This window comes from Pteropus vampyrus, unplaced genomic scaffold (assembly GCF_000151845.1).
Source record: "Pteropus vampyrus isolate Shadow unplaced genomic scaffold, Pvam_2.0 Scaffold45, whole genome shotgun sequence".
Lineage (NCBI taxonomy): Eukaryota > Metazoa > Chordata > Mammalia > Chiroptera > Pteropodidae > Pteropus > Pteropus vampyrus.
This window is the reverse complement of record NW_011888826.1, coordinates 1653343-1665623: the sequence shown is the minus strand read 5'-3', so window position 1 is coordinate 1665623 and position 12281 is coordinate 1653343. Positions and strand designations below refer to the sequence as shown.

The window sequence follows — 12281 nt, the reverse complement described above, 5'->3', positions numbered from 1 at the left end:
GATAGAGTCTTAGATTAACTGCTCAGCTAGTGGATATGCACATTCAGAATGATAGGTATTGCCAGATTACTTTTCAAAAAGTGAGAGTATGAATGTCCATTTCCTGACACCTTTGTTACTATCGGATATTATCAATCCTTTTGATTTTTGCAAATCTAGCCACTATCTTATTGTTCTGTGTTCATATGATTATCTTTTTGTATTATGCTCATCTTTTCTTGTTTCTTAGCCAGTTTTTATTGACTTTCCTTTTTTGTCTATAGGATTGTTTGTCTTATTAATTTGTAGCCACTTCCAATACATTCTGTATAATAACCTTTAGTCTTTTATAGCCCGATGTTTGTGTTTTAATTCTTTGTATGGTATCTTTTGTGCTACACATTTATATATATATATAAAATATATATATATATATAAATATATATATAAAAAACTTTGCTTCCTGACCTCATGTAATCAAAAATTATACACACACACACACACACACACACACACACACACACACACACACGTAATCCAGTCTATCAGTATCTTCTTTTACGGTTTTTGGATTTTATGTTTTGCTTAGGAAGACCTTTTTAATCTGAGGTTACAAAAATTTGCCTATGTTTTCTTCCAATGTTCTTCTAATGTTCTTTTTAAAAAAGATCTTTAAATCTTTAAACCATTTGGAATTTATATTTGTTTATATATACATTTTTCCAAGTGGGTAGCTATCCATCCCAACAAAATCAGCTTGTCAAATTTTATTTAAAAGTTTTACAAAAAAACCTTAGAATTGCATTGAATTTGTAGGATACTTCGGGGGTTTCAAGATTCATTCATATACGTAGATGGCACTACAGATTTAATTACCGAATTGGTCCACAGTAAAAGTGAGTTCTGTAGTCACGTGGGCTGTGATATCTTTCTGAGATGTGACACATTGTAAAACAAATTTGGAATGGAATTTTTATTTTATAGCTATGGGAAGTTCAATTTTCATGTTACAACTCTGGTTCAGTTCTACATTTAATGAATGCTTCTCTAAGCTAGATACAGTAATGATGTTTCAGTCAACGAGGGTCCACATATATGACAGTGGTCACATAAGATTACAATGAAGCTGAAAAATTCCTGTTGCCTAGTGATGACGTAGCTGCCTCAGTGCAACGCATTTCTCACATGTTTGTGCTGATGCCAGTGTAAACCTGTGCTGCCAGCAGTATAAAAGCATAGCACATGCAATCATGTACCGTTCATAATACTTGATAATAAATGGCTCTATAAAAAATGGTTTCTATATTTGCTATACTATACTTTTTATCGTTAGCGTGTTCTTTCTAATGATGAAAAAAAGTTTTCTGTAAAGCATTATGCCGTGTTACGCCGGCAGCAGCCTCATGTCTCAAGTTCACTGCATCCCTTGATTGCATAATTTTCTCTTGCACCTGATGTAATCTGATATTGTTTTATAAATTTAGTGTAGCCAGCCCAAGTGTACAGTGTTTATAAAGTCTATGGTAGTGTCCAGTAATGCCCTAGCCTTCACACCCACTTACCTCACTGACTCACCTAGAGTACCCTGTAGTCCTGTAAGCTCCATTCCTGGCAAGTACGCTATGCAGGTGTGCCATTTCATATGTATGTTTAGATACAGGTACCTTTGTGTTACAGTTGCCTGCAGAATTCAGTACAGTTGCATGCTGTACAGACAGGCTTGTAGCCTCGCAGCAACAGGCTACACCATACAGCCTAGTGTAAGTAGGCTCTACCATTTAGGTGTATAAAGCACTTTATGACGATCACACAATGATGAACTCGCCCAAACACATTTCTGAGAACACATTCCTATTAAGTGACACATGACTGTATTGTATATAAAATGATGGATAATGTGTATTTTCAATGCCCCTTGGTCTTACAGTCTAACGGGAAAGGCAGATAGGTAAACAGATAATCTATAATAACTCAGATGATAAATATCTGTACAGGATATCCCTGGGACACTAAAGAATCGTACCCGGCACAATGGAAGTATGACTTATGAAGCTTCTTGGAGAAGGCAATACGTGAGAGAAATCTTAAAGGAATGATAGAAGTTAGCGGAGCGAAGAGGCATTTTAGAGACGGGGTAAGGGATAGCAGAAAATAGGAGCCAAGTTCTCATGAGCAATTACGAAGTATGAAGTCGTGTATATGCCTTTTCTATAAGTAGATGTTGTAGAGTCTAAACCGTGTGTGGGGGTGGCTAGGGAGCCAGTAGTCCGACTGCAGAGGCCCTTGTAAACACCATACCAAGAACTTGGTATTTGTACTCCAGGCAACTGAGAACTACTAAAGATTTTAAGAAGTGAAGGAATGGTGACAAGTGGATTCGTATGTGAGAAAGATCACCCTATGGAATTTTAAAAGATGGATTGGAGTGGCTGAAATGGGTGCAGGGAGACCAGTTAGGAGGCTTTTTTGGCAGGCGAAGGGAAATGGGGGCCAGAAGGAGGAGGGAGAAGAGACACAAATATTTAGGAGGTAAAATCAGCAGGGTTTGGCGATTACGTCGGGAAGAGAAAGAAGGAAGAGTTGTAGTTAATACCCAGACAAGAGCTTAGGTGAATGGCTGGGTGACTGGGACCACAGGCAGGGGCCAGGGTTGCAGGGGGACAAGGCATGTGGATGATAAGTCAAAATTAAGACATGAGTTTCACTCATCTGTGGGAGTTACCCAGCCGGCAGCTGACTCTAAAGTTCAAGAGAAAGTCTAGACCACACCCTACATGGTAGCCATGAGTATATTGGTACTTATTTAAACAATGAGAAGGGGAAATGAGAACCACAGAAGAGCAGACAGATTAGCAAAAGTAAGCCAAAGCCCAAACCTTGAAGTCCATGACATTTAGTGGACAAGTAGTAGCAATAACTGACAGGTAGTAAATGTTTACTATATTTTACATGGATTCATTTTAATCCTCATAGCAATGCTAGGGATAAGGTACCCTTGTTATCCCTGTTTTTATAGAAGAGGAAACAGGCCTGGAAAGGCTCCATACACACTAACACACAGTAAGTGGAGGAGTTAGAAAGTCTGGCTCCACAGCCCAAGTCCTTAGCTGCTGTGTCCTGCCGCCTATGGATAAAGATAAGAGAATGTGGAGAAAAGGAGAGCACCTCAGAAGAGTAGGAAGTACTATCTCAAGGAAGGCATCGTCGGTATGTCAGGAAGCAGAGCAGTCCACCGAGAAGACCAGGAGAATGGTATGTGTTAGGCCTCTGTAGAGCAGTTTTGTGCCCTGTAGTAGTTCGGGCAGCGAATGGGCAGACAAGGAAATGGAGGCCGCAAGAGTGGACTACCGTGAAAAGTCTGATGAGAAAGAAAAGAGTCAGTGGTTATGTATTATAGGTTTGTTTTTAATTGGGGAATCCAAGGAGGCTTATGGTATGGGAAAAACCAAGGTGAAAATGATACAGAAGAGTGGGGGGAAATCGATGGAGCGAAGTTCGAGGAAGAGCATTTAATTTCCCGCGGTGTACCACTGTCCCGTTGAAGCACTCCCATTCATTTGCTGCCATAACCCATGTCCCGGCTTTTTTCTTACCTGTATTGAGAAGATGAATCCTTCTAAAACTCTTGGAATTCTTGTTTCTCTGTACCTTCTTGCAAGGATTTACTCTCAGTTCTTTTTGTGCTATAGCTCTCCAGGCAATCTCATTCATCTATGTGTTAAAAAACCCCAAATCAGTGTACTCCAGCCTCAAATCACAACATGCAGCTCCCTCTATCTGACTGCCCCGACACCTTTTATATGTTACAGTTACCTCATACTCAACATTTCCATAACTGGGCTCATTTGCGATGCCTCAGTTATAAGTATCTTCTCTACACCTATGCCCCAACACACACGGTCTTCTTGTTCTCTTGGGTTTGACTTTGGTATGACCTCTGCCAAAACCTTTCCATGATTCTTCAAGACTTCATAACTCAGTCCTTCACTGTTACGGTGCTCACTACAGTATATCATAGCTGCCATGGACACGTCTCATGCCTCCTTGAATGTAAGTTACCAGAGGGCAGGGTTTGTGCCTTCATCTCAAATATATCCTCTTTGTCTAATGAAAAACAAGACTCTTGGATATAGAATCAAAAGCATATGTAAGGGGTTAACACCTTGAAAAGGAGGAAAGAACATCATATCCTATCTATGGGACTAGACTAAAGCAAGCAAGAATAGTTGCTGATCTGTACATGTTTATAGGTTACGTAAGAAGTTGAAGGTGGTCAGGGATACAATTTTCATAGTAAAGTAGGAGGTAAGATCGTTTACTGAGAACGAGGAGAGGGTGGGGCAGCTTAGGTTTGGGGTTTGAAAGAGTAACACAGAAACCATCAGGCTGAAGGAGAAGACCAAGAGGAGAACATCCAATTAGGGCTGAAGCGTGCTGTGGGCCTTTGGAGATTTCTAATACACTACTCAAACTGTTTCAGATTTAGATGTCTCACATCCGCCCCATTTCAGGTGTTTTTTCCATTCCTTGTAGTGATGAGCTTCTTCACAATGTTTAGGTCTGCAAACCAGTATTTTTCCCTGTAAGCTATAAACTTATTCCATTTGCCTGTGATAAAAATGGTGAGATTTAAAAACAAAATCCTTGTCTGACAGCTAAAAGACATCTTGCATATATTCCTACTTAATCCTATACTTCCCAAATATTTCCATGTGAAAAAAAGTAAAGATTGAAGTAAAACTCTTGTGCTTTATTTTTTTTAGAGTGAAAATGCCCATATTTCTTTTAATAATAAAAATGGAAATATGCTTATTTGAAAGTTTTGTTATGAACATGACTAGGTTGGGAACTTCATTCTTTAGCCTGGCAGAGTCTGATAATAAAATAATGGTAACTTTTCAGCAAAAGAGTTTTCTAAGCACTATTTCTCTTACCAAACATTTGCAACTGATTCAGAGCACAGTGCTTTACCTTAACCACGTATAGATTCACGCACACATATAAGTATCTACGGACGTATATTATAAGATAAAATGGAACACCATTTTACAAGTAGTGGTCACATCTTTATAAAATGGGAATTTGAGTCCTGTAATGGCACTTATAAGTGAAATGTTCAAAACGAAGCTTGATGGAAGGAGTTGCTGAGAAACACTTGAATGTCTTTTCTTTGGGAGGAGAGTGATCAGGTACTGAACTCATGCAAAACAAGCAGCCCTGTTTGCTCCAGTGGAGGTACATGCTCTAGGCAGTATAGAGTCTTCTAGTGTATCCTTTGCCATTGAGAACATGCTACTGTTATCGTAAATGTAAATATACTATTTTTCTAAGACAGCCATGCCCCCTTTTTTTCAAAAGTATCACTGAAGGTGGCTGCAATTTATACTGTGGATACATAGCCTTCAGTAAAAGAAAGCATCTGTTATTAAAATAGCCCAAGTATTACTCCATCAGAAGACATTGCTACCTCTTAAGTTCCCTGTACTAAACATAGTCCATGAGTTCTTTTATTATTTTATTAATAATAAATATATTTGATGACATCCTATGCTTCAGCTGATTTCTCAGATAAGGCCTGGAGCAAATCTTTATAGACAGTGGAGTTCATGAATCGGGGATATGAGTCTCTGTGCATTAAGGTGTAAATCTGAAGTTGTGCATCATCGAATATATGTTGGGATGGCTCCACCATGTTCCTGTTGATGACTTCTCTTACTCGGGAGTCTAAGCTGACCTGTCAATAGAAACAAGTAGGAGTTATATTAGATACGTTTCTCTTTGGAAGTCCATCCCAAACTCCCACAGCTTGTTTTGGTTTTTAAAAGTCCCAAGTCAAACAAGGTCATCCAGAAATCTAAACTGTCAAAAGAGACCCTGACACATAACGAACAGGGGTTCTCAAACTTCAGCAGCAGCAGAAGCCCCTGGGAGGCTTGTCAAACAGACCCCTGAACCCCACCCGCAGAGCTCTGACTCGGTTGGTCTGGGGAGGAGCCTGATAATGTGTATTTCTCACAAGTGCCAGGTCATTCTGGTAGGGATCACACTGCTTTAGAAAAACACAGCATTGTTTTTCCTCTCTAAAATGAGTGTACTATGTCCTTTGAAGAAACAAGGTAGCGTGCATAGACTGACCCCTTGCTAAAGCCTAATAACGTTAGGGCTACAACCTGGAGGTCCCAGGCTGTGGCCGCCAGAACAGTCGCGGATTCCTGGGGACAAGTGCCAGGCTGGCCGCCGAAGTGGGAGCCAACTCAGAAGCACTGTGGAAGGGTTAAAATCTTGGGGCCTGTGTTTAAATCCCAGCTCTGTCACTGCTTAATTGTGGGGCCTTGGCCAAAATAAATAGTATCCTAATGAACTGCTCCATAAAGTGGAGGTGATGGTGGTGAGAGCTGGTGAGGATTTATGGAGAATTTATTTAAACTACTTGGAATTCAGTCCTTAGGGGATGTTGGCTCATCCTAGACAAGGCTGGCTCCCAGAGCAGAGCAAGCTACTAGGCTCAGACTTTCCCACAGGGCAACAGACAAACAAGAGTAGAGGCCAAAGCAGCAAAGATGAATTCGCACTATTCCATTCCGTGTGAGGAACCTTAACTGGACCAGCTCTGCATCAGTAGGCCATGATGGTTCCAGTGCTGTGCAATGCACACTTGCTTAATATAAAACTCAAAATATGACTAGCTAAGTCATTAGATATTGACTTCAATGATCTACCTTTCCAAATGAGTATATCTGCCCTCCTCCTGGAAAGGCTCTTTTGCCTACCTACAGGTAACTCAAACCTAATACATTGAAGACATTCCCAGCATCTCCAGATCTTTTTCTTGTATAGCTTATGAAAGAACGGAACTATTTATTCCCACCCAATTTGGAGTCCTGCTCATCCTTCATTTTCCCTCTGGCTCTAAATTCAGTCACAAAGTCCTGGTGACCCTACCCCTTTAATAGCTCTTGAATCTGTCCACCTCTTCCTTCCTGTCTGCCGTGCCCCTTGTGGCGGCTCACTCACCGTGTCCTGCCGGACTTGTTCGCCAGCCTCCTAACTGGTCTCCTGCTGTCAATTTCGTACCTTTCCAAACCGCGCCATGGTTTGGCCAGAGGGATCTCTCTACAGCAAACCCCGTCCTGACACTCCAGCTTCAGCCCTTGCACTGGCTTGTTGTATTCTCAGGATCAAGTCCAAAGCTTACAAATTCCAAGTTGAAACTTATGAACCTCTTTATGATCTGTTTCCACTAATTCCCCAGCTCACTATTTCACACAAGAACTTAAAGGACTTGGAATTCCCTTGGAATTTAAAGAAAGGAGGAGCTAGAAACTAGCCTGTCTTTCTTCCTTCTGTCTAGAATAAACCTTTCCTCCTCCTCCACCTGGCTGACTGTACTTCTTCAGATCTTGGTTTAGATGTCGCTCCCTCATCCTGGGAAGGCTTCCCAACCCTCTGAGCTCATCTGTAAGGCAGCACTCGCCACTAGGCAATCCTCCCCTAGACGCTTCTTGAGTCTAAGGGCCCAGTTCTTGGGAGCACAGCTCCTGCCAAGGGGGACTCAGTACATACTGATGGCTGAAAGGAGGAACGCTCCTGTTCTCGTTAGACAATCAGACTGAGTTATTGTAGAAAACATCAAAAAATATTCTGGTTCACAAACACTTGAGGCACAGATGGAACTGTTTCATTCTCTACAGCCTCCACATGAAGAATATCGCTGTGAATGCAGGGTCAAGACAGCGCCTGGTCAGGACAGGTAAACGAACACAGGGTCACTGAGAGTGGCTCTCAGGTATGCCGGCTCTACCAGGGGCTGGGGCTGGGCTTTGCACTGTCCCCTTTCCCAAGCCTCCCACACGTATAGGTAAATGGCGATGTCCCCTTCGTACACATGAGGAAACAGGTGTCGAGGTTCAGAAATACACGCAAGGTTTATGTCTCTGTTAAATGAGAGAACTGGGATTCAAACCCAGGTGAATCTGAACCCAAAGCTACGCTCTTAAAAGTTTTAAGCTTTTACATTTCAAGTAATAAAGGCTTATCTTTGGGAGGAAAGCGTCATCTTTTTGTGTCATTTTTGCTTCATAAATTTGCTAAGAAGTATTTTGTTTGTATAATGTTTTAAAGGATAGTGATGAAAAATCTTGCTTTAAAATAAAAAGGGAAATCATGACAAAATGAAAACATGTGGAAGCCATAAATTGAAGGATAAAAATTCTTTTGCTTTTTATTAATCCAAAATGGAAATAACTTTCTGAACTCTGTATTCATACAACTGACAACTGAACATCTCCAACTTCATGGTACGAAGGTAAGTAAGCAAAATTGAGCTCCAATCCTTCTACCAAGCATGCTCCCCGTCTTCTCTGCCCAGTTTCAGCTAACTGCACACCACCTGGTCTTCCCAAGCCATACATGTGGGGGTCATTGCAGACACTGGGATTGCCCTCACATCAAATCCTTCCTCCCCAGTTTCCCTTCTGCGGGCTGAGTCAGGTGCTCATCACTTCTGGTTTGGACTACTCAGTTGATTCTCTATCTTCTGCCTCTAGTCATCTTCTCCAAATCCATTCTGTAGCCATACTGGTCTTTCAAAAATCCAAACTTGTTGATATTACCAGGCAAAAATCCAAGGGCTTCCCAGGATAGAAATCAGAAAACCTATCATGGCTCCCAAATCCCTCGATGCCCTGGGACCATCCACTGTCCTCACCCTCCTCCTACTGCTTGACATCAGCCTTCACAGTGTGGTAAACATGCAACACTTCGGTCATAACTAACTACTGACACTTTCACTGTGATATGACTGAACACTTTTATCCTAGGCCCATCTAGTCCTATCTTCTGGGATGTCTTCATCCTCTTGAGTTTCTTATCATTTCCTTTATATTATCTACCGCCTCTCCTAGTATGTCTCTCCCATTCCTGCCCAATCTACTGCTGATGGCTGACTGCACCAGCCCCTGTTAGGGCTCTGAGGTGTCTTGCCAGGGGCTCCGGGTCTTGTCGCCCCCTCATCTATGAGTTCTCTGACAGGAGAGGCCCTGTCAGAGAATAACTTTATATTCTTAGTGGCACATAGTATGAAATAACGAATGATTTTATAATTAGAGCTACAAGACACTTAGTTTTGAGACCAACCTAACCTCCTAGATTTTGGATTCAAAAGAACAAAATCTCTGAGAGAGGAAACCTTGCTTGATTTCACTCATAACTTCTGATATTAAAAAAGGACACCCTGGAGAAAGCTACTGAAGCATCAGTATCATATAAGTGATGCTATTACTATACAAAATAGAGATACCTATAAACAAGATTTTGCTCAGAATCGAAAGATAAATTGATAGGGTGTAATATTTTTAAACAGTATTAATAGTAAAATGTAGACTACCTCTTCTGGAGAATCTGATCAAAGTTATGGATACTTTTTCCAGAGAGAAATGCCTGAAATCTTTCACAGATTTCACAGTGTACTTGGAGCCCATTGGTGGGACCATGGTCAAAGAGATCTGAATATAGTTGGCCCTCGGGTTGAGGCGCCAAACCCCTGTGTAGTCAAATATCCACGTATAACTTTTGACTTGCCAAAACTTTACTACTAGCCTACTGTTGACTGGAATCCTTACCAATAACATAAACAGTCAGTTAACACGTATTTTGTATGTTATATGTATTATATACTATATTCTTACAATCAAATAAGCTAGAGAAAAGAAAACGTTACTAAGAAAATCATAAGAGAAAATACATTTACAGTAGTGTACTGTGTTTACTGAAAAAAATTTGCATGTCAGTGAACCTGCATAGTTCAAATCAGTGTTGTTCAAGGGTCACCTGCACTATGGATAGTGGGTGGAGTCATTTTCTATATTTTGGAGTAGCTGTATTTGTGCCAGGTGGCCAAACAGAAGGGGTTAATTTTAACCCTTTGGCCTCCTGGGAGAAAACCCTTCAGTAGGTACATACCTCTTTAGGAGAAAGAATAGAAATGTAGTCTTCATATATCATCCTTGCTTTCTCTTCAATAATGTTTTTATTAACTTCTTTTTTCAGTTCCTCACAGGCCATCCAGAAAAGCATATTTTCTTCACTGAATTCTGTTCGGAGGAATTCACGGAAAGCATTCCTTCCTGCTGGAGTGAGCATTAACTTGTCGAATGACTGTGCCCAGGCTCTGACTTCTTCCAGAGTAGGAGTTGGGCTTCGTGGAGACAGGAAGAAAGGGCCAAAGGGAGTTATGTTATTGGTTAATTTGAATTTCATCACTAGAAACCTATCTTTTTCCTCCCTGAGAGTGACAATGTGCACACAGGCCCTTTTAGGAAGGGAAAGAACTGTTCTCGTTTCTTTAAGCCTTTAATAAAAACATGAATTTGGTACTTTCAAGTTGTTCAGCTGGATTGCATGGCTACTACCAAAATGCCTGTAAACCAAATTGCCAGAATAACTGCTGAGAATGTACTTGTTCGCATTTAGGCACATCCTGGCAGTTTTTAAATTATAAAAGAGAAATCCTATGACCATCTAAGCAAGAACTCCCCAATCACGTGACAGACCTGTCAGCCCTGACCACAGTGACTTCCAGAACAGCAATGGGGCAGTGTCCACTCAGTACTTTTTTAAATGCGAAAGAGAATTTTAACGAGAAAGAGAAAAGAACATAAATTATACAACTGCAAGTTATGAAGGGTGACAACAAAAATGAGCACTTATGAATTCGCCATTTTCCTTAAGAACCAGGCTGTCACCAACAGCTGTGTTTACGTCTGCACATGGCTCTCTTGACTCCCCCCCGTCACTGAGGGAACCACTATTCTTGACTTTGGACTTTCCGTTTTAGTTGATTTTTTAATTTACATTTATAATTATATCAAGGTCAGAAAACATGGTCTGTTTAATAATGATCCTTATTATTTCTTTTCCCTTACCCTTATTTTTCATCGTTTTTAGTATGTATGTATCCCTGAAGAACATATTCTTTAGTTGTTTTTTCTTAACTTTATAAAAATGGCTTATTATATGTTGTCTTTTGCAGCTTCCTTTTTTCACCCAACATTGTCTAAGATTCATTCACCCACATTGCTGTACATGGCCACAGTTCCTGAACAGGATTCATAACTAATTTTCCATTTTCGTACTGTCCTCATCTGGTTTTGGTATCGCTGTTATACTGGCCTCTTAGATATCTGGGTAGTTAAGATAAGACTTGTATAACCTTGGAATGACCAATTCCTAAAATGTTTCATGGAACTAATCTGTAAAACCAGTTGGATCCACTGTTTCATAGGAAGGTGTTAAGAGTTGAACCGTGTCCCCTAACAAAGACATGTTGAAGTCCTCAGTACCTCAGGATATGAGCTTATTTGGAAAGAGGGTCTTTGCAGATGTAATCACATTGAGTTCATCAGGGTGAGCCCTAACCCAACGTGACTGGTGTTCTTACAAAAGGGGAATTTGGACACATAGAGACAGACACAGGGGGAAGACGTCATGAAGACACACGGAAAATACAGTCATGTGACTAGCATGAAATATCTACAGGCTGAGGAACACCAAGGATTGCTGGCAATTACCAGAGAAGCTAGAAGCAGTGAGGATAGATTGTCCCCTAGAGCCATCAGAGAGCACAGCCCTGCTGACACCTTGAGTTTGGACTTCTGGTCTCAAGAAAATAATATTCAAAAAATTAAGAAAAAATAACAGAGAGATCTCATGTACCATGTGCCCAGTTTTCCCCACAGTAACATCCTGCAGAACTACAGGACAACTTGAAGTCCTGGATATATTTGAGAGTTGAATTCTGCTTACTCAGTTCTGTGATTCGATATTTAATTAGTTTAAACATTTTAGAAACCATTATTTTATATTTCATTACAGATACTTATAACATCTTTAGGCCTTTGGGCTCTAAATCTAAGTGTTGTTTCTAGTGACTCTCATTTGGGGTGAGTGGTTTCCTTTTAGTTTTGTAACTTCTGGTTTTTCTCAATCTTTGGGAAACTGCAAGTCGAAATTGAGAATGTTTCTTTTCCTCCAAAGAAGATGTGTGTTTGCCCCTTATGAGATCTCAGAGGTGTTACTGACTCAGGACCACTTCAGCTCCCTTCACAGATCAGGGCTAATCTGAGAGACTGTTTTAACACCTTGCCCCCACCCCACTCTGCACTTGCCCTTGGAGAAAACTCTTCTTTCCTGTGCTTAGCAGTCCCTACTCAGTGTTTTGCTTACTTTTTTTTGGTTTGTTTTCCAGGTACTTTGTCATTTTTTTACTTTCAGTGAGCCCAGCACTGCAAAAACTTTGAGACTTA

At 40.7% G+C, this 12281-nt stretch overlaps 1 protein-coding gene across 1 annotated transcript in view; it reads right to left on the bottom strand.

The window, feature by feature from the left end:
- Nucleotides 1–4714: 4714 nt before the first annotated feature.
- RGS20 (regulator of G protein signaling 20) overlaps nt 4715–12281 on the bottom strand; it is a 95640-nt gene continuing 88073 nt past the window's right edge. The window contains exons 8-9 of the mRNA XM_011359201.2: nt 9940–10174; nt 4715–5713 (exon numbers count right to left, since the gene is read on the bottom strand). Of these exons, the coding sequence (XP_011357503.2) occupies nt 5525–5713; nt 9940–10174 (424 nt within the window). The 3' untranslated portion in view covers nt 4715–5524. The remainder of the gene's footprint in view (nt 5714–9939; nt 10175–12281) is intronic.